At 35.7% G+C, this 19,848-nt stretch overlaps 1 protein-coding gene across 3 annotated transcripts in view; it reads left to right on the forward strand.

Annotated features, from left to right (window-relative positions):
- The window catches only part of BBS9 (Bardet-Biedl syndrome 9), a 464,985-nt gene that overhangs the window by 159,068 nt on the left and 286,069 nt on the right, over positions 1–19,848 (forward strand). For all 3 annotated transcript variants that reach the window (XM_059171518.1, XM_059171519.1, XM_059171516.1), the window contains one exon: positions 18,245–18,426. In XM_059171518.1, coding sequence (XP_059027501.1) covers positions 18,245–18,426 — 182 coding nt within the window. The remainder of the gene's footprint in view (positions 1–18,244; positions 18,427–19,848) is intronic.

Here is a 19,848-nt window from a genome sequence, read left to right on the forward strand (position 1 = left end):
TCTCTTGATAGATGACTTTAGACCTACCTCTCCTGGGCTAAAACTTAGAAGTCCTCTTTGACTTCTTTCTCTACTCTTTCCATACTGAATTGACTGTCCTGTACTATTGTTCATCCTGTCTCTACCATATTTCTTCTGTCCATTGTAATTATACTGTTCCTAATAATTCCAAAATGTACTACATAGAAAGGTTTTTGATATTGTTTTAAACCATATTTCTTGGAAATAATGATATCATTTCTGCTATGTTAGAAATAAAACCATGGTCATCATATATATAATAGTTCAGTTATTCTGGGGAAGAGAACCCATAAATGTATATCTAGGTAGGAGGACAATTTTAACTTACCATTCAAACTGGGGTACTTCTGAGAATGAAAGGGGGCACTGTTAATAATTTACCAGTAAAGGGAATAATCTCAGTCTTTTGGTATTGGTTGAGTCCTGATTTGTGACCCAGTATGTGGTCTATTCTTGAGAAGGTTCCATGTGCACTTGAGAAGAATGAGTATTCTGTTGTTTTAGGGTGGAATGTTCTGTATATATCTATGAGGTCCATCTGATCCAATGTGTCATTCAATGCTCTTGTTTCTTTATTGATTTTCTGCTTTGATGATCTATTTCTGAGAGAGGTGTGTTAAGATCTCCTACTATTAATGTATTCATATCAATATGATTCTTTATCTTGATTAACAGTTTTCTTATGTAATTGGCTGCTCCCATATTGGGGGCATAGATATTTACAATTGTTAGATCATCTTGATGGATAGTCCCTTTAAGAATTATGTAGTGTCCTTCTGTATCTCTGACTACAGTCTTTAGTTTAAAATCTAATTTATCAGATATGAGAATCACTACTCCGGCCACCTTTTGAGGTCCATTGGCATGAAAGATGCTTCTCCATCCCTTCATTTTCAGTTTGGGTCTATCTTTAGGTTCAAAATGGGTCTCTTGTAGACAACATATGGATGGGTCCTGTCGTTTTATCCAGTCTGCAACCCGTGCCGTTTTATGGGCGCATTTAGGCCATTCACATTGAGAGTGATTATTGATAGATACGTTTTTATTGACATCGTGTTACCTTTGAAGTCTTTCTTTCCGTAGATTGTCTCTATATTTCTGTTCAACGCTATCCTTAGATTTTTCCTCTTTTATAGAACCCCCCTTAATATTTCCTGCAGTGAAGACATATAAATGGCTATCAGATATATGAAAATGTGTTCATCATCACTAGCCATCAGGGAGATTCAAATTAAAACCACATTGAGATACCACCTTACACCAGTTAGAATGGCCAAAATTAGCAAGACAGGAAACAACATGTGTTGGAGGGGATGTGGAGAAAGGGGAGCCCTCTTACACTGTTGGTGGGAATGCAAGTTGGTGAAGCCACTTTGGAGAACAGGGTAGAGATTCCTCAGGAAATTAAAAATAGAGCTTCCCTATGACACTGTAATTGCACTACTGGGTATTTACCCCACAGCTACAGATGTAGTGAAAAGAAGGGCCATCTGTACCCCAATGTTTATAGCAGCAATGGCCATGGTCTCCAAACTGTGGAAAGAACCAAGATGCCCTTCAACGGAAGAATGGATAAGGAAGATGTGGTCCAAATACACTATGGAGTATTATGCCTCCATCAGAAAGGATGAATACCCAACTTTTGTATCAACATGGTCGGGACTGGAGGAGATTATGCTGAGTGAAATAAGTCAAGCAGAGAGAGTCAATTGTCATATGGTTTCACTTATTTGTGGAGCATAACAAATAACATGGAGGACAGAGGGAGTTAGAGAGAAGAAGGGAGTTGGGGGAAATTGGAAGGGGAGGTGAGGTGAGCCATGAGAGACTATGGTCTCTGAAAAACAATCTGAAGGGTTTGAAACAGTGAGGGGTGAGAGGTTGGGGGAACCAGATGGTGGGTATTAGAGAGGGCACAGTTTGCATGGAGCACTGGGTGTGGTGCAAAAACAATGAATACTGTCACGCTGAAAATAAATAAATAAATAAATAAATATATGATTTACCAGTACAACAGGCAGAAGCAGGGACTATAAAAAGCAGGATATACGATCATCTACCCCAGTGATTCTCAACTGGGAGTGATTTTGCCTCCTATAGGACATTTGGTGATGCCTGGAGACATTTTTGGTTGTCATAAGTGGGTGGGGGAGAGTTATTACTGGTGTTTAGTGGGTATAGTCTAGGGAAGCTGCTAAACATCCTGCAGTGCATGGGATAGCCATACAACAAAGAATCATTTGGCTTTCTTCATTTAATTAATTCAATTAAAATGTTTATTTAGCTTCCCTCCCTCTCTATACCACTTATTTAAGGTGCTAGGTTCTTGGGATGCATTTATGAACAAAGCAGTCATGGTTACTGAATTCATGGAACTTGTAGTTGGGGAGACCAAGATTAAATACCTAATTACATGAATATATTATTTTGACTGTGGAAAAATCCCATGAAGGAATAGTACTTAGTACTTTTGTATTATATAATAAGAGATCTGACCTAGAATGTGAGGTCAGGAGAAAATTTTCCGACATTTGGATTGAAATCTGAAGGATGATAGGCTTGAATTAGACAAAGATAATTTATGAGGAGAGGGGAGGAAGAGTGTACCGGGCACCAAAGGGGCATGGAGAGTGACAGTCCCAAAGAAATGGAATAAGATCAGTGTGTGTGTGTGGGGGGGGGGCGGTCGGGAGGAGCATGGATTGAGGGGTAGTGAATGGATAAGGGGAGAGTGGGTAGAGAGAGACTGGTGAAGTAAGCAGGGGTCAAATCATAGCTTTATTGAAAGGATTTTGAATTTTAATTGGGAAACCAAGGGAGGTTTCTAACCCTCAGAATAGTGAGATCAGATTTACATTTTAAAGAAGATTCCATTTCTTTTTCCCCTTTACTCTGCTTGGTTCCTAACACAACGAACTTGCTTGCTGCATGAGGTATTGGAAAGCTACTATGTTTTTTTCCTCAAAAATGTCTATATCTTAACATTTTAGTGGCTTAAAAACAGTGGTCATTATTTTTGCCCCACTGACATTTTTCTTTTCAGTAGGATGTTAATCTAAAAAGTAAGAAATATACTTTCTCCCATGGGACATATTAAACACTATTTTAATTTAGAAAGAAAAGTAATGTGGCCTAGAAATATTTGCATTTTTTTCTGAACTCTTATGCAAAAAAAGTTTCCTGCCATGCTTTACCTTATACTGCATTTGGAATAACATATGATTGTGTATTTCCAAACCTCTACTCATGCTGCTTCTCCACACAAAATACCTTTTTTCTGTCCATCTCTTTTTATTTAAATTCAACTCATTTTTCAAATCCTCCATCAGGCCTTTCTTAGTTTCACAAGTTTAACATTTTATAATGTTTTTATCTGTGTTTCTACTAAACCTTGTTTATCCATTATAATACTTAGCACATAATGTCTTGAGTTATGCAGAACAGGATGTAGGCACCTATCTTCCTTAGTGACTGACATGAGCCACACCTTTGTAAACTTCTATGACATCTTATACAGTGTTACTTTAAAAAACATTATTTTTAACACAGTGGTTCCTTACACACCTAGTCATAGTCATGACATAGTGAGGAGTGCCTATTGAATGAGTGAATGGAAGTGACATGATCAGTTCTGTCAAATACATGGAAATTTAGGAGGACTGAGAAAATGTATTCCTCCATTGGAATATTTCAGTGGCTTATTTATTTGACAGACAGAGATCACAAGTAGGCAGAGAGGCAGGCAGAGAGAGAGAGAGAACGGGAAGCAGGCTCCCTGCCGACCAGAGAGCCCTATTTGGGGCTTGATCCCAGGACCCCGGGATCATGACTGAGCCAAAGGCAGAGGCTTTAACCCACTGAGCAACCCAGGCGCCCCACTCCCTTTAATTTTTATCACCAACCACTTTTCCATCTGAATTCTCTTAGGGAGAAATAGATTTTCTGGCTGTTGGAAACACCTGTATAGTATTACTTATGCTCATACTTATCCCCTTCTCTGGAATGACCTCCCTAGGCTTAACACCTATGCAAATCATGCCTTTTCTTTTACGCCCAATTTGAATATTAATTTATCTGCTTTCTTTTTCTCCATAGCACTTGTCACCTTTGAACATACTATATATTTACTTCTTTTGTTCGTTGTACTTCTCTCCTTACTAGAATGTGAGCTCCTAGAAGAAAGAGATTTTTGTGTGATTTCTTCACTGATTGTCTCACTCTGAGACCTGTGCCTGGCACATCTTTGATACTCAGTAGATAACGTGTTGAATGAGTGGTTCTGGCCTTACTAAACACTTTTCCTGAATGTCCGATATTCTGTGCTGTGTGTGTGTGTGTGTGTGTGTGTGTTCGTTCCCTTCATGGGGAGCATTTGTCTGGAATGTTCTGCTCCTTGTCTTATCCAATTCCTGCGTATGTTATCTCCTCTAGGAAGCATTCTCTCCTTTCACTATCTGATTTGTTTTCGTTCTCCTTTGTTTCTGTTGGCTCCCTTGCTTACATCGAATATCTATCAGAGCATGTCTCATACATTCTTGTTTGATTTACATGTCTGTATTGCCCACCATGCTTTAGGTTCTTCAAGAGAAATGACTAATGTAAACTGTCTCTGGTGCTAGAATACAGTAGGAGCTACGTAAATACATACATAAATAAATATATAATCTTTTTCAATAATGAAAGAAGCTGGAGTTGAGTCAAATCCTTATCAACACATTTTGCTTCTGCAGCAATAAATAAGTACTTGTAAGAAATTACATCATTTTTTTTCCTGGTTAGCAATTTTCTTATTTAGTTTAGGAATATAATTAGTCATATGCAGGATATAGCCTTGTGTTGACTTTCTACTAAGTCTAATAAGAATTAGTTCTTGATCTCTGAGTTCTTGATGCTTGGAATTTTTTTACTACAAGAGATATTTTGTTCCGTCTCTCCAATACAACTTCTGTAATTTCTGCAATTTGCTGTGACAACTTCTTTTTGCAGAATTTTTGCTGCTTTGATATCTTTGGAAGCTGGCCTTGGCTCCCCCATTTTACTTGTCTTTTTCTTGGACACTCTAATTACCTTGTCTCGCCCATTAAATAATCCAGCTCTTGATTATCATGAAGCTAATTATGGATAGCAATAACTGAAAGCTATTTACATAAACCTCAAATTGCACCTTAAAACTTGTTATAAATTTTCTATTCTTGGGAAGTCACCATAGAATGGTGAATGAAAAAATACCTCACTGTGAATCAGGAAATTTAGATTCTATGTTTGATTCTTCCTGGCTCCCAAATTTTCATATTCAGTATGAGCTATGTATATCAAAGTGTATTGGTATGATGCTTTGCCTAAGAGATGTTTATGCAGGAAAGGACAAAGAAGGCATAATTATTTTTTAAAAACTGCAAAAATAACTTCTTAACGCATACATACTAAACATACACAGGTGGTTTGCTTAATGCCTGACTTAATTCCTGTTAAAGGCTTAATGTGGTAGAAAATCATGGCATAGAATCATGTCTTCTTTCATGCATCAGGGAAGGACTCCAACATCTAGTTTTATTTGTGGAAAGATTAATTGCCTTGAACTTATTCTTTAGAAAGGTTTCTTCTTTTCTTTGGGAGAGAATGTATTTGCGTATTGGCTTTCTTGGCATTTATACATAGAAGGCTCAATGCCAGGTCAGAGCTACCACCAGCATACTGTGTCTTGCCACTACATTTGGCATTGCCTTATTGTTTGATGACTAGAAGGAATAAGGAAGGGATATTAGATAACTGTAAATAAAGTTGGGTATATTCTATTATTGACCTCAAGGGTCTTATTCTATAATTATTAATTGCTGTATGGAATGTTGTAGTCTTTTTGGATTACTTTATATCTAAGAACAGATATTATAAAGATGAATTTAGAGTGAATTCTTTTGGAAAATTTCAGATAGTTGAAGTTATCATGTTTTATATTGAGGGATATAAATTCCCTATCACATAATCTCTATTCTGAGAGAGTTTATAGGCTGACCAAAGGTGACAAACATGCCGAAGTTAAAAAATAATGCTGTAACATTTTATAAATGCTGTTGTAGAAGTATTATGTAGTGGGGATAGTGAAGTGGTCCATTTTATTTGTAAGTAATAAGATCAGCTGTGGAAGAGATAATTTTTTAAAAAGGTAATTATTTGGAAGGCTGATCATGTCAATTATCTTTTCTGTGTAACAAGCTGTCTGAAAATTTAGTAGCTTAAAACAACAGCTATTTAGGTCATTATTCTGTGGTTTGTCAACTTTTGGCTGATTGATTCTTCGGCTCTTTGCTGTGTATTAGTTTCCTAGGGCTGCTGTAACAAGTTACAACAAACTTGGTACCTTAACAGAAATTTATTCTCTCACAGTTCTGGATGACAGAAGTCCAAAATCAATGTTTGAAGAAGGCTGATTTTGTTTGCAGGCTCTTAGGGGGAATCTATTTCATGCCTCTTTCCTAGTTTCTGATCGCTTCTGGCAGCCCTTGGTGTTCTTAGTTTGAACTCTCATTGCTCCAGTCACTCTTTGCCTCTGTCTTTACCTGGCTTTCTCTGTGTCTTCTTTTTTGTCTCTTTTAAGGACACACAGAACTGGATTACAGCCCCCTCTGATCCAGGCTGATCTCATTATTCTCTTAATCAAAGCAAGATACAACTCCAGTCCAAATTCAAGGGGTGGAGAAATAGGCTTCACCACTTGATGAGAGAAGCCATAAAGTCACATTGCAAGAGCCACCGGATACGTAGAGAGAGAACATTTTGACCATCTTTGCAGTCTACCACACTGATAAAGAGAAATGGGCAGGATGAAGGAGAGGGTTGAATGAGTGTGGGAGTTGGGAAGAGAACTTATATGGCTTAAATATAGAGCAAAAATGTTAGACAGGCCCAGGTCATGTCATGGTTGATTTTATATATAATCTCTGTGGGTAGTGTGTTGATGATGTCTCCCTCTCTGTCTCTCTCTCCTCTCTCTCTATATATTTATTTACTCTATACTCTCTCTCTCTATCTATATATATATTCTGTGTGTGTATACATATATGTATATATATAGTGAGATACACACACACACACACAGTGTTTGTATACATTTTATTTGCTGTTCCCCCCCTTCATCTATATTGTAGAGAAGTTCAAATATATACAAAGTAAGTGGATAGTATAATGAATTCTACTGTACTTAGTGCTTAGCTTCAATAATTATCAAAGTTCTGGCATGTTTGCCATGTTTTTCATACCTTCAGCTATCCTATTTTTTATTCCTATTTTTAAAGGTGAAATTTATATACATTGGAAGGCGCAAACCTTAACTGTATAGTTTTGGCAAATGGATTTACCTGTGTAAACTATAGCTCTCTCAAGTTATTGAACATTTCCATGATCAGAAATATTCCTGGGGCTTTTGGGTGATGCAGTCAGTTAAGTGTTGGACTCTTGGTTTTGGCTCAGGCCAGGATTTCAGGGTCTTGAGATCAAACCTTGTGTTGGGCTCCATACTCAGTGTGGAGTCTGCTTAAGACTCTCTCTGTCCCTCGCACTCGTGCTGTCTCTCTCTCCCTCAAGTAAAATAAATAAATATTAAAAGAAAAGAAAAGAAAAATACTTCTTATGTCCCTTTTCAGTTAATAACCCCCTTCCAGGTAACTATTACTGATATTTTTTTCATAATAGATTTATGTTGCATATTCTAGAATTTCATATAAATGACATCACACAGTATATAATTTTTAAGTCTGTCTTATTTTGTTCAGCATAATATTTTTCAAGTAATTTTTCTTGTTGTATGTAACAGTGGCTAATTATAATTTTTTAAAAAGATTTATTTATTTGAAAGAGAGAGTGCATGAACAGGGGACGGGGCAGAGGGAGCGAGGAGAATCTATAGCAGACTTCCCGCTGAGCTCAGAGCATGACATGGAGCTCAGGCCCAGGAGCCCGAGATCATGACCTGAGCTGAAATCAAGAGTCCATTGCTTAACCAACTGACCCACCCAGGTACCCCTATTTTTTAATGCCGAGTAGTGTCCCGTTCAATGAAATCCCATAATTTGTTTTTTTCCCTTCTCCTGTATAAGCCTTTTTGTGGACATATGTTTTATTTATCTTACACTTGATCTTAGCCAAAAGGCTGAGAAGTGATATATTTTATTTATCTTAGATAATTAACTAGGAGTATAAAATTGCTGGGCCAAAGGGGTGGAATATGTTTAATCTTATGAGAAACAGGTAATCCCTTTGCAAAGTGGTAAAACCATTTAACATCCCACCATGGATGTATGAGAGTTCTGGGTGCTCCATATCATCTCCAATATTTAGTGCTGTCAGTCTTTTAAATTTAATATTCTAATATACGTGAGGTAGTACCTAATTGTGATTTCAATTTTCATTTCCCTGATAAGTAATGATGTTGAGCGTCTTTTTCTTAGCTTATTGGCCATTTTTATCCTTTACTCTGTGAAATATCTACTCAAGTCTTTTACCCAGTTAAAATTTTTTTTGATGTTTTTGTTGTTTGTTATAGTTGTTCTTTTTGTGCAGAGGACACACATCTTTTGTTAGAAATTTGTTTTGTGAATATTTTCTCCCGGTTTTGGGGTTGTTTATTTGTTTTCTTAATGATATCTTTTTTTTTAAAAAAGATTTTATTTATTTATTTGACAGAGAGAGATCACAAGTAGGCAGAGAGGCAGGCAGAGAGAGAGGAGGAAGCAGGCTCCCTGCTGAGCAGAGAGCCTGATGCAGGACTCGATCCCAGGACCCTGAGATCATGACCTGAGCCGAAGGCAGCGGCTTAACCCACTGAGCCACCCACGCACCACTTAATGATATCTTTTGATGAGAAATTTTGTATGAACAAATCTAATTATTATTTTTAGTGATTTTTTGCTTTCCACATCCTCAGAAATTGTTTTTAATTTTTTAAAAGATTTTATTTATTTGTCAGAAAGAGAGAGAGAGAGTGAGCACAGGCAGACAGAATGGCAGGTAGAGGGAGAAGCAGACTTCCCGCTGAGCAAGGAGCCCTATGTGGGACTCGATTCCAGGATGCTGGGATCATGACCTGAGCCGAAGGCAGCTGCGTAACCAACTGAGCCACCCAGGCGTCCCTTGTTTTTAATTTTTAAAGTTGAAACATAATTGCCATATAGTATCATATTAATTGCATATGTACAACATAGTGATTTGACATTTATATACATCCCCAAATGCTCACCACAAGAATTGTAGTTACCATCTGCCATCAAACAAAGCCATATATTATTGACTGTGTTCCCTATGCAGTACTTTACATTCCTGTAACTTATTTATTTCATAACTCTCTATTTACTTGTATATCTATAAGAAATCTTTGTCTGTTTCAGGTCATGAAGATGTTGTCTGATGTTTTCTTTAAAAATCTTTATAGGTTTATCCCTTATGTTTAGGTCAGTGATCCACCTCAAATCAATTTTTGTATAGAATGTAAAGTTTCTTTCTTTTTTCCTGTTTGGATATCCAGTGGTTCCAACACCATTTGTTAAAAAGACCCCTCCCACCCCCCGCCTCATTGAATTGCTTTGGCCTCTTTGTTGAAACTCAAATGACTGCATGAGTATGGGTTAGTTTTTGGAGTCTCTGTTCTATTCTATAGATCTATTTATCCTCATGCTAATGCTACAGTGTCTTGATTATAGTAGATTTATAGTATGTCCTGACGTCATTTTATGAAAGTGCTCCATCTCTATTCCTTTTTTAAGATTGTTTTGCCATTCTAGGTTTTTTGCATTTCCATAGAAATGTGGAAGTTGGCTTGTTGGTTTCTTTAAAAAAAAAAAAGCCTGGGGCACCTGGGTGGCTCAGTGGGTTAAGCCGCTGCCTTCGGCTCAGGTCATGATCTCAGGGTCCTGGGATCAAGTCCCGCATCGGGCTCTCTGCTCGGCGGGGAGCCTGCTTCCCTCTCTCTCTCTCTCTCTCTCTGCCTGCCTCTCCATCTACTTGTGATTTCTCTCTGTCAAATAAATAAATAAATAATCTTTAAAAAAAAAAAAAAAAAGCCTGGAGATTTTCATTTGGATTGTCTTGCATTTATTAATCATTTTGGTGAGGATCAACTTTTTTTTGAGCAATATTGAACCTTTTAACGTATATCTTTCTAAAGCATTTTTTTCTCACGTCACTTTCCAGTTCAAAAGCCTTCACTCGTTCCACAATTGCATAGTGTAATGGTTAAGATCTTTAGGTGGCTTTATTCCCAACAGTCTGCTCTTAATTTTATCTACCACATGTATCCAGGCTGCTTGTTCTTTCACATACATAGTGTGAACTTTTTTCCCTTCATGCTTTTATTCTCTTATGTTCTCCATACTGGATTTGAAGGCTACTCTCCCAATTTAAGAGATTCAATATTGCATATATTTGTTATAATGTCATAAGTTATAAATTAACAGAATTTTTTTAAATTGAGGTATAGTTGATACACAGTGTTGCATTAGTGTGCACATTAGTGTACCAGTAAGAAGTTTTAAAAATTTTTTTCATGGGATGAATCACTTAAAATTTATACAGTTTTTAAATTGGAGCACCAAAAAAGTAAGCAAAACAGCACTCACCAAACAAGAAAAAAGCCACAATAAAAGAGGACTTTACTTTTTCCTTTTTAGTGGGAGGAGGGGCAGAGGGTGAGGGAGAGGGAGAGAATCTCAAGCAGACTCCTCACTGAGCACAGAGCTCAGTGCAGGCAGATCCCAGGACCCTTACAGCATGAAATGAGCCATAATCAAGAGTTGGGCACTCAGTGAACTGAGTCACCCAGGTGCCCCAAGGACTTTACTTTTATTTTAAAATTTTTTATGTATTTTTAAGAGTTATTTATATTAGAAAGAAAGAAAGAACGCGTGAACAGGAAGAGTGGCAGAGGAAGAGGGAGAGGGAGAGAAGTACACTCCTCACTTCTCCTGAACGTGGAGCCCAATGGAGGGGTTCTGTCCTACAACCCTGAGATCATGACCTGAGCTGAAATCTAGTTGGTCCCTTAACTGACTGAGCCACCCAGGTACCCTAGGACTTTACTTTTAAACAGAAAGGTGAAGGTAGCTTAAAGGAAAGGTGGAGGAGATAAGAGCAAAATGCACACTGATCTTGAGGACCATGTAAGAAACACTGTCAGTCGAGGTCACATATACAAACTGAGCTGTGAAGGACACTGGAAGAATGGTGCATTTTGTATGGTCACATACTCTACTTGGAAGTTCAGAGCATTCAGATAGTGGCAAAAATTGAGTATGAACCAATTTGAAGTTCTGTTGACATCATTTTTGTTGCTTATGAATCACATATGGGTTAATTCAGGTTTCAGAAACAATTATTGAAGAATAGGCAACATTCAGGTTTTCAACTTTAGCTTCAATTTCCACCATTAAAATTTCCCTGATCCTCTTGGCTAGAAATGACATTGCTACTTATGAATACCAAAGTACTTTATACTTGTCTTATGGTACTTATGTCTTCCATGACATAGGAGCATGTCTTATTCTTTTTTGGGGTCGCAATCTTTTTGAGCTAGTTTCTGATTTTATTTTTTATTAAATATTATTTTTAAATTAGATTTATTTTAGAAAGAGCATACGTGTGCACATGTAGGTGGGGGAGGGACAGAGGGAGAGGGAGAGGGAGAGAGTCTTTTTTTTTTTTTTAATGATTATTTATTTGTTTATTTGACAGAGATCCCAAGCAGGCAGAGAGGCAGGCGCGGGGGCGGGGAGCAGGCTCCCTGCTGAGCAGAAAGCCAGATGCAGGGCTGGATCCTAGGACCCTGGGATCATGACCTGAGCTGAAGGCAGAGGCATTAACCCACTGAGCCACCCAGGCACCCCTGAGGGAGAGAGTCTTAAGCAGACTGCTTGCTGAGTGTGGAGCCCAATGTGGGGCTCGATCACACAACCCTGAGATCAAAACCTGAGCTGAAAGCAAGAATCATATGTTTAACTGACTGTACCACCCAGGTGCTCCTAATTTTCTAATTTTAATTGTGTATGTTCCTTAACACTTCAGATGGTATCCTGAATATAATAGGTGTTTGAAAATGCTTTATGAATGAATGAATAAGTGAATGAATGATGAGTAAATGAAATGCAGCAGAGAAATGAGAGGTGAATATATAAAAAAGAGAGTAGAAAAAAATTGTACACCCCCTGCTTTTCTTTTCTGTTTTAGGGTTAGTTTGGTAAGGCAGTAAAGATTCCAAAGCTGTTTTATCATAAGTGTAATTATGATATGAGGTATTTCCAGTGTGATAATTATTTCTCTTTTATGACATACTCATCCTCACAAGAACTAATAAGAGCGTTGTATCCCTGTTAGATTCTATATTCATTAATCTGCTTTATAACTCAGATAATTTTAACAATTAATAATTTTCATCAAAAGAGATTTTAGGAGCTCCTGGGTGGCTTAGTTGGTTAAGCATTTGACTCTTGTTTTTAGCTCAGGTCATGATCTCAGGGTTGTGAGATTGAGCCCCATATTGGGCTCCATGCTGAGCGTGGAACCTGCTTGAGATTCCCTCTCAACTTCTATCCCCCAACCCCTAAAGATTTTGATTTTTTTCTAAACGTACAAAGTTGGAGGCTGCTGACAAAAGTAACTTCTAAATGGCTATCAAATATGCCCTTGGCTATAGAATTCCAACCAGGTATGTCAGCTAATTTCATCTCAACGAAAGAAGTAACCATAATCATTTAATATTTAATATTTAATATTTACTTTGTAGATTAAAGGCAGATATCATTTACTTGACATTTTATGTAGAATTTGTCTCTTTTCCTTTTTTCTTTTCCATATTTGATTATTGAATACTTAGGTATTAATTTTAGAAAAATAGATAATATGACCTGTGGGAGGAACAGGTTTGAGTTGGAGGGGAGAGGTCAAAATCAGGATCTCTTTTTTTTTAAAAATAAGTTTTCATTTATAACTAGGCCATAGTTTTTTAGTGGGACAAGTACCATGTCCTATTTACCTTTGTAGCTTCTATTGTATTAAGACAAAGATGCCTTAAATGAATCATGATGAAATGACTCAAAATATATTCAAATGACCACATCTAGTCTTTTGGGGCTGAGGAAGGGTTGCTCATACTGAGTCGGCCTATAGTGCCTAAAGGAAAGTGCCTTCAAACTGTATGACCCTTTTTGAAGTGGAGCAGAAATTGCATGCAATAAATAATATTTAAGTTTTTAAAATTTCTTTGATGACTATATCTAGTAATAAACACCAGATTTTGACAATTTGATAGCTTAAAATATTTCTCTTCTGCATGAAATGCAGCTGGACAAGAGACCATTAGAGTCAGTGCATAACTCTTTTCATTTGTTTTTAAAACTTTCATTCATTTGTTTATTATAACTATTTTCTATCTTTTGTGAGCTCTATGTCAAATACTTTCAGGTTGCATATTTTATAGATTGGCCTTGTCAGAAAATGGAGATCTGGATTAAAGTTTTAATTCCACAGATCATTTAGCTTTTATTTATTTATTTATATTTTATTTATTTTTTTTAAAAAAGATTTTATTTATTTGACAGACAGAGATCACAAGTAGGCAGAAAAGCAGACAGAGAGAAAGGAGGAAGCAGGCTCCCTGCTGAGCAGAGAGCCTGATGCGGGGGCTCTATCCCAGGACCCTGGGATCATGACCTGAGCTGAAGGCAGAGGCTTTAATCCGCTGAGCCCCCCAGACGCCCCATCATTTAGCTTTTAAATGCAGATTCAAATTCAGTCTGTGGGGATAGAAAATGGAGCATACATTTTTTTTCTTAAAAAATAGTTAAAAAAATTTATTTTATAACCATAAGATAGGATAAAAATAGCTCATAATCTCAGTAACCAGAAATAGTCACCATTCTATTAGCATTTCAGTAATTTTTTTCTAATCTGTATTTATATACCTATATCTTATAAAATTAAAATAAATACATATGCAATATTATGTTTTGCTTTTACACTATATATGTATAGCTGTTTTTTCTGAAAGCAGATATTTGTGAAACATGGTTGTTAATGGCTTCTAAACATGCTATTACAGATAACATCATGCTCTTAAAAATATTTCCCCCTGGGCACCTGGGTGGCTCAGTTAGTTTAGCAGCTGCCTTTGGTTCAGGTTATGATCCCAGGGTCGTGGGATGGAGTCCCGCATCAGGGTCCTTGCTCCTCAGGGAGCCTGCTTCTCTCTCTGCCGCTCTGCCTGCTTGTGCGCTCGCGCTCTCTCTCTCTCTCTCTCCCTCTCTGACAAATAAATAAATAAAATCTTTAAAAAAAAAAAATTCCCCTTTTTCATACCATTTGGTTTTTCTAAATTTCTTTAATAACTGTGTAAGTCAGTTATTGTGTAAAAGGTAATGGACATTTCTAAGGCTTTTGATAGATGTTTCTAAAATGATCATTAATAGCATCTTTAATAAATTTACATTTCCTCCAAAAGTTTTTGTCTCCATGTACCTTCTCTAACAGCAGGACTGATTATTGAATACAATTTTTTCTACTTTAAGGGATTAAATAATCAAGTATCTTTTTATTTTCAAATACAGCTTTAAAATTTTTTTTTCATCTGTTTATTGACTTATTTTTAACTGCGAATTGTACATTTCCTTTTACCTTTTTGGATATAATCTCATTTGCATTGATTTGGATCAATGCAAATATGAGATTTTTTTTTTTTTTTTTTGGTTTATAAGAGTTCTTTACATATTAGATGAAATATGCAGGATGGTTTTAATAGGTCAAAAACAGTTAAATATTCAAAACTTCATATGGTACAACTTAAATTATGTACCTTATATTGGTTGCGAGTATGTTCCCAGTTTGCCTTTTGTTCTTTTTTATCATGTTTTTTAAAGCATATAACAAGTTTAAAATTTTTTTGTTGTTTAATTTAGTGATCCTTTCCTTTGTAGTTTCCTCCATTGCTTTCTTACAGCAAAAGGTCTCTCTATCCCAAGGGCAGATAAATATTTTTGTAGTTTCATATTGTAAAATTTAACTTTTAAAATCCGTCTGGAATTTTGCTTGAATGTATTGTTAAGGCAGGGATCTGTTTACTGAGTGATGAAACAATTACTTTCAGATTCCTGAGTAACCTCTGTTGTTTATTTTTTATGCCTGACTGCTAAATACACAAAATTATTATGTGTCCTAGGAATATAACATTTTTGATCTTGGTTCCTCATAAAATACATTATTCTCATGCCTTGGGTTAGCTGATGTGCTTCAAAGACCAGTAATAATCTGGAGACCTTAATTTTGGAATGTTAATTCTAACAATGTAAGTAATGGTGTACTCAATACTTGATTTACTTGATGGCTTCTTCCAGCGTAAAATTCAGTCATCCACAGAAGCTTACACATTAATCTAAATGAATAGTATTGTTAAATAAAACATTCTTTAGAAAGATTAAAAAAAAAAAAACCTTGCTTATGTTTTTCCTTTTTTTCTTATACTTACATTTGGCTTATATTTAGGAATGATATATGTATTTTAAAATTTGTTCTTTGAATTAAAATACCAAGTGATGATTGACTTATTAACTGTGTTCTAGGCCTCAAAGTGTCTGTCTCATCATAGATGTCTTAGACAGAAATTCCACTCATTTACTTTAGAGTTTTAGAGCTTAATACAGTCTTCCTATCGAATCTTAAATGAATTCAACTGAAGTCTAAGTTTCTGTTATTTTATCTAAATTATATGCAATGATTCTGATGCCACTGAAGAAAAAAGTAAATTGCTTCAAGTTTTGTAATTTATTTTTAAGACATTTTGGTGAACTTTGTTAAATTCTTCCAGGGAGGGAAGACCCTCGCTCTTCCTTTTATATTTGCACAGGTTGAGCACCAGTAATGATTTTTTTGAGTCTGAAGAAATATATGCGTACACTACTATTCAGATTCTTTTATCTTAAACTTAATAGGTTTAGATACATTTTTAGATAAATCTCTTGTGTCTAAATTGTTGCTATTTCCTGTATAAAACAGTGTAACAAATCTGATTCAATTATAAGTTGTCCAATTCATAGATCAAATAAATTTGAATACTGAGGGATAACTTGTATTGGGTCATACTAGGTTTCACATACTATAGACCACTCAAAGGGGGAAGATAAAATGGATATACTCTTTTGGATTAAAAAAATCCTGATGACCTCCAAATTCTCTTAGAAGCCAACCAAAGATCTTGTTTTCAGTGTTCAGAGTTTCCTGAAGGCTCATTAAGTTTCCAGACCCTAGTGGGATTGGGTAGAATGGGGAATAGAACATAGTCACAACTCAGAGGGGTCAGAGGGTTTGTCCTGTTGAAATGCGCTTGTCAGAGCTGGAAGTTAGGATTTCTGCGACGTGGCCACTAGGTGGCTTCAGCTGACTGCTTAGAAAGGGTAAAGCCCAGAGGTACTATGGGGTGGGTTGCTTTTCACACTTTATTTTAGGAAAATAATTTTATTTTGGGAGTATTTATTTTCTGAGCTAGATTAACAGAACCAATTCATAAAACTTAAAGACCTTAGAGGATCATCCAGTCTCACTTTCTCATTTTAGAGATAACATTTAGGAAGACTTCTCTAAATTGACTGCTATATAGGGGTAGAGTCAGAGTTAGAACCCAGTCTAACCCAGTTAGACTAACCCCCAGAGTCTCTGACTCCTAGTCTAATTTTTTAGCTGTTGATTCAGTGATATCAGTTTATTCTTTGTTTCTCTGAAGTCATACAAGAGGGTTTTGTGGCGCTGACCATGCCTAAGTAAGCCCTGGAGAAAGTGTGTATAGGAAATTTGTATCCAGAGCAGAGGTGGGTAATAGTTGATGGGGATTAAGGAGTGCACCTGCTGAGATGAGCACTGGGGTGTTTATGGAAGTGTTGAATCATTATAGTATATACCTGAAAGTAATATTATACTATATGTTAATTAACTGGAATTTAAATAAAAATTTAAAAAAGTTAGTTCTATGCATCAGGAACCTGAAGAAATAGAGGTAAAATTCAGGCACTTATTGACTTCTGAGTGAAATATAAGGACTGGATATACATACATATGTTAAAAAAAAAAAAAAGGAATGTTGTGTTGAAGGCAGGTGGAAAAGTGGATGCTGGTGGTCACCGTATAGGAGGGACTGAACAATGTCAGTATCTCCTCTCATCCAAGTTACACTTTTCGATTAATGAGCTGACCATTTGTCATGGACCCAAAGTTGGGGAGTTTTAAAATTTCTTACTCATTCTGAATAAAGCCTAGACTCTTATATACCATATATATATATATTTTTTTCAGATGAATAGTAGCATTTTTTAAAATTTTTTATTTTTTATAAACATATATTTTTATTCCCAGGGGTACAGGTCTGTGAATTGCCAGTTTTACACACTTCACAGCACTCACCGAAGGAATAGTAGCATTTTTAAGTTGTTTTTTTCTCTCAGATTTTCTGTAAGTTTTGATGAATATTTAACCTTTAGAATGGGACTAGAAACCTCTTTTTTATTTCTTTTAAATCAAAGGCCACTAGAAAACATAACAAATGAAAATCAAACAAATTCATTATGCATCAGTTAAAAATGACTTATGACAGTGTTGACTTCTTTTTTCTTCTGAGAAAGCTAAGGAGGAAGCAAATAACGTTCATTTCAACTTTTTATAGTAAGTTCAGGAAAATTTACAATTTTAAAAAATGGTATGTATGCTAAGTTTATATATTAGGGCTAGTTTCTAGAGTAAAAAGCAAAAACGTTAAAGGAGACTAACAGAGAAGGAAGAGTGAAAGGATGGGAGGAAGAGGGATGGACGGAGAATTACAAAATGAGGAAATGGCTCCACAAGTGTTCACAGCTTGTTATGAATCTGCCAAGTAGGAGCTGGAGTGAGGATTAAATGATATAATAGTTGAAAAGCTTTTGGAGAATGATTTATCATGTAGTTAGGTCCCCCAGAGTGACAACTATTATAATAATTGTTAAGGTCCCCCGGCCCCCCCGTAATGAATCTTAACATTGGGTGTGCTTATATAAATAAAAATCATGTTTGAAATATTTGAATTGAGTCTTTGATGTAAAACTTTAGAAATAGTTATATGGCCATTTTCTTATGGCATGTTGAAGCTAAATTGAATAAAAATATTTTTGCTCAGGTCTAAATCCACCAAAAATTTGAATTATGTCTCATTTTCTCTTTCTTATTGTAGTGATTTAAAGGGAGTGATAGTCACTCTGAGTGATGATGGTCACTTGCAGTGTTCATACCTAGGGACAGACCCTTCTTTGTTCCAAGCTCCGAAGGTTGAATCTAGAGAACTACACTATGATGAACTTGATATAGAATTGAAAGAACTTCAGAAAATCATCAAAGATGTTAATAAATCACAAGGTATCTCATTTGCAACTTTTTATTATTTTGGAGTTTATTATAAAATTGATTTATTTTGTATGTAGATAATATCTTAAATATATTAGTTAATTCTCTCCTCTAGTCTTAATTAAAATCATATTTGTAAAAATAGTGTTGCTCTTTAATTTGTATTTTGTAGCTTGTGAAAAAGACGTTAAGATACTGCTTTTGTTAGTGTGTTTCAGGGACAGAGCTATCTAATTTTTTTTTTCTTTAAATTCTAAGAATGGAACAAAGTACTTCTCTGCATAGTGGTTTCAGGACTTGAGAAGAACATTAAACTTTAGAGTGATCAACTTTTAATATCCCTGAAAACATTTTAGTGGCCTCTTTTAAAAGAAACCCTAGCAGTACATGAGTTACCACTTTGTTACTAAAAATGTAGTCATTTGCAGTTTAGTGATACTATTTAGGTATGCAGTTAATTAGACATCCAAATGGAATGTAGCCTGCAGTATGTTGATTTCTAATGACTCAGAAGCTGATGATATTTTCAGTTTCTGAGTTTTGAGCAACTCAATATTATCTTTCTTTGGGATTCACAGGGGTATAATTTTATTGTAAATTAAAAGGAGAAACAAAACACCAGTCCTGCAGTTTGAATTGGACATGTGAAAAACATTATTTTAAGTTTTCTTCTCAGAGTCAGGTAAAAGTATTTTTTTAATGAGAAAAAATATGGACTAATTTCTCATAAGAGAAATGTTAAAACAAGTAGGAATAATAAAAGAATCAGAGCATCAAAGGCCAACCAAAACACAAGAGCCAATCTTAATCCTGATCCAGTCACTTTACTAGATTTATATATTTTTCAGTCTCCATTACCAAGACAGATTCAGAGGAATTTAGATAATATATTTTAAAATATGATTATTAAGGTAAAATTATTATGCCTTGGCTTCACATGTTCTCTTAGAAAGTTTTGAAAGTAAACCAGTGAAACTGAGGTCTTTTAAGTAACTCCAGTTACAGAAAACCCATGTGTTGTCAGCATCCTGCCTCAAATGGCGAATGTTTAAAATTCGATGTTTCACATTGCAATATAGACATTCTCCCCACTCTCCTTGATACTAGTGTTTGGGGATTAATGGAATTAAGAGTCTCTTTTTGTCGTTTAAAAATATAATTGGAGAAGAGAGGCATATATATGGAACATGAAATTTCCAGAGTTCATTAAATAAATTTAATGTTACTTTTCACTTTAAATTTTGTGTCTTGAGATTTTGCCCTTCCCATAAACAATGTGCTAATGATATTTTGATTAACACTCAGTTGTGTAAAAGATTTCTCAGAAAAATCCTTTACAACTGTAAATTATTTTTTGGTGGCCATAGTGATACCCTTGAGTGAGAACGTTTGAGCTATTTTAAAGTTGTCATTACCTTGATCCTTCTGTGTATC

Source organism: Mustela lutreola, chromosome 4, assembly GCF_030435805.1.
Source record: "Mustela lutreola isolate mMusLut2 chromosome 4, mMusLut2.pri, whole genome shotgun sequence".
Classification (NCBI taxonomy): domain Eukaryota; kingdom Metazoa; phylum Chordata; class Mammalia; order Carnivora; family Mustelidae; genus Mustela; species Mustela lutreola.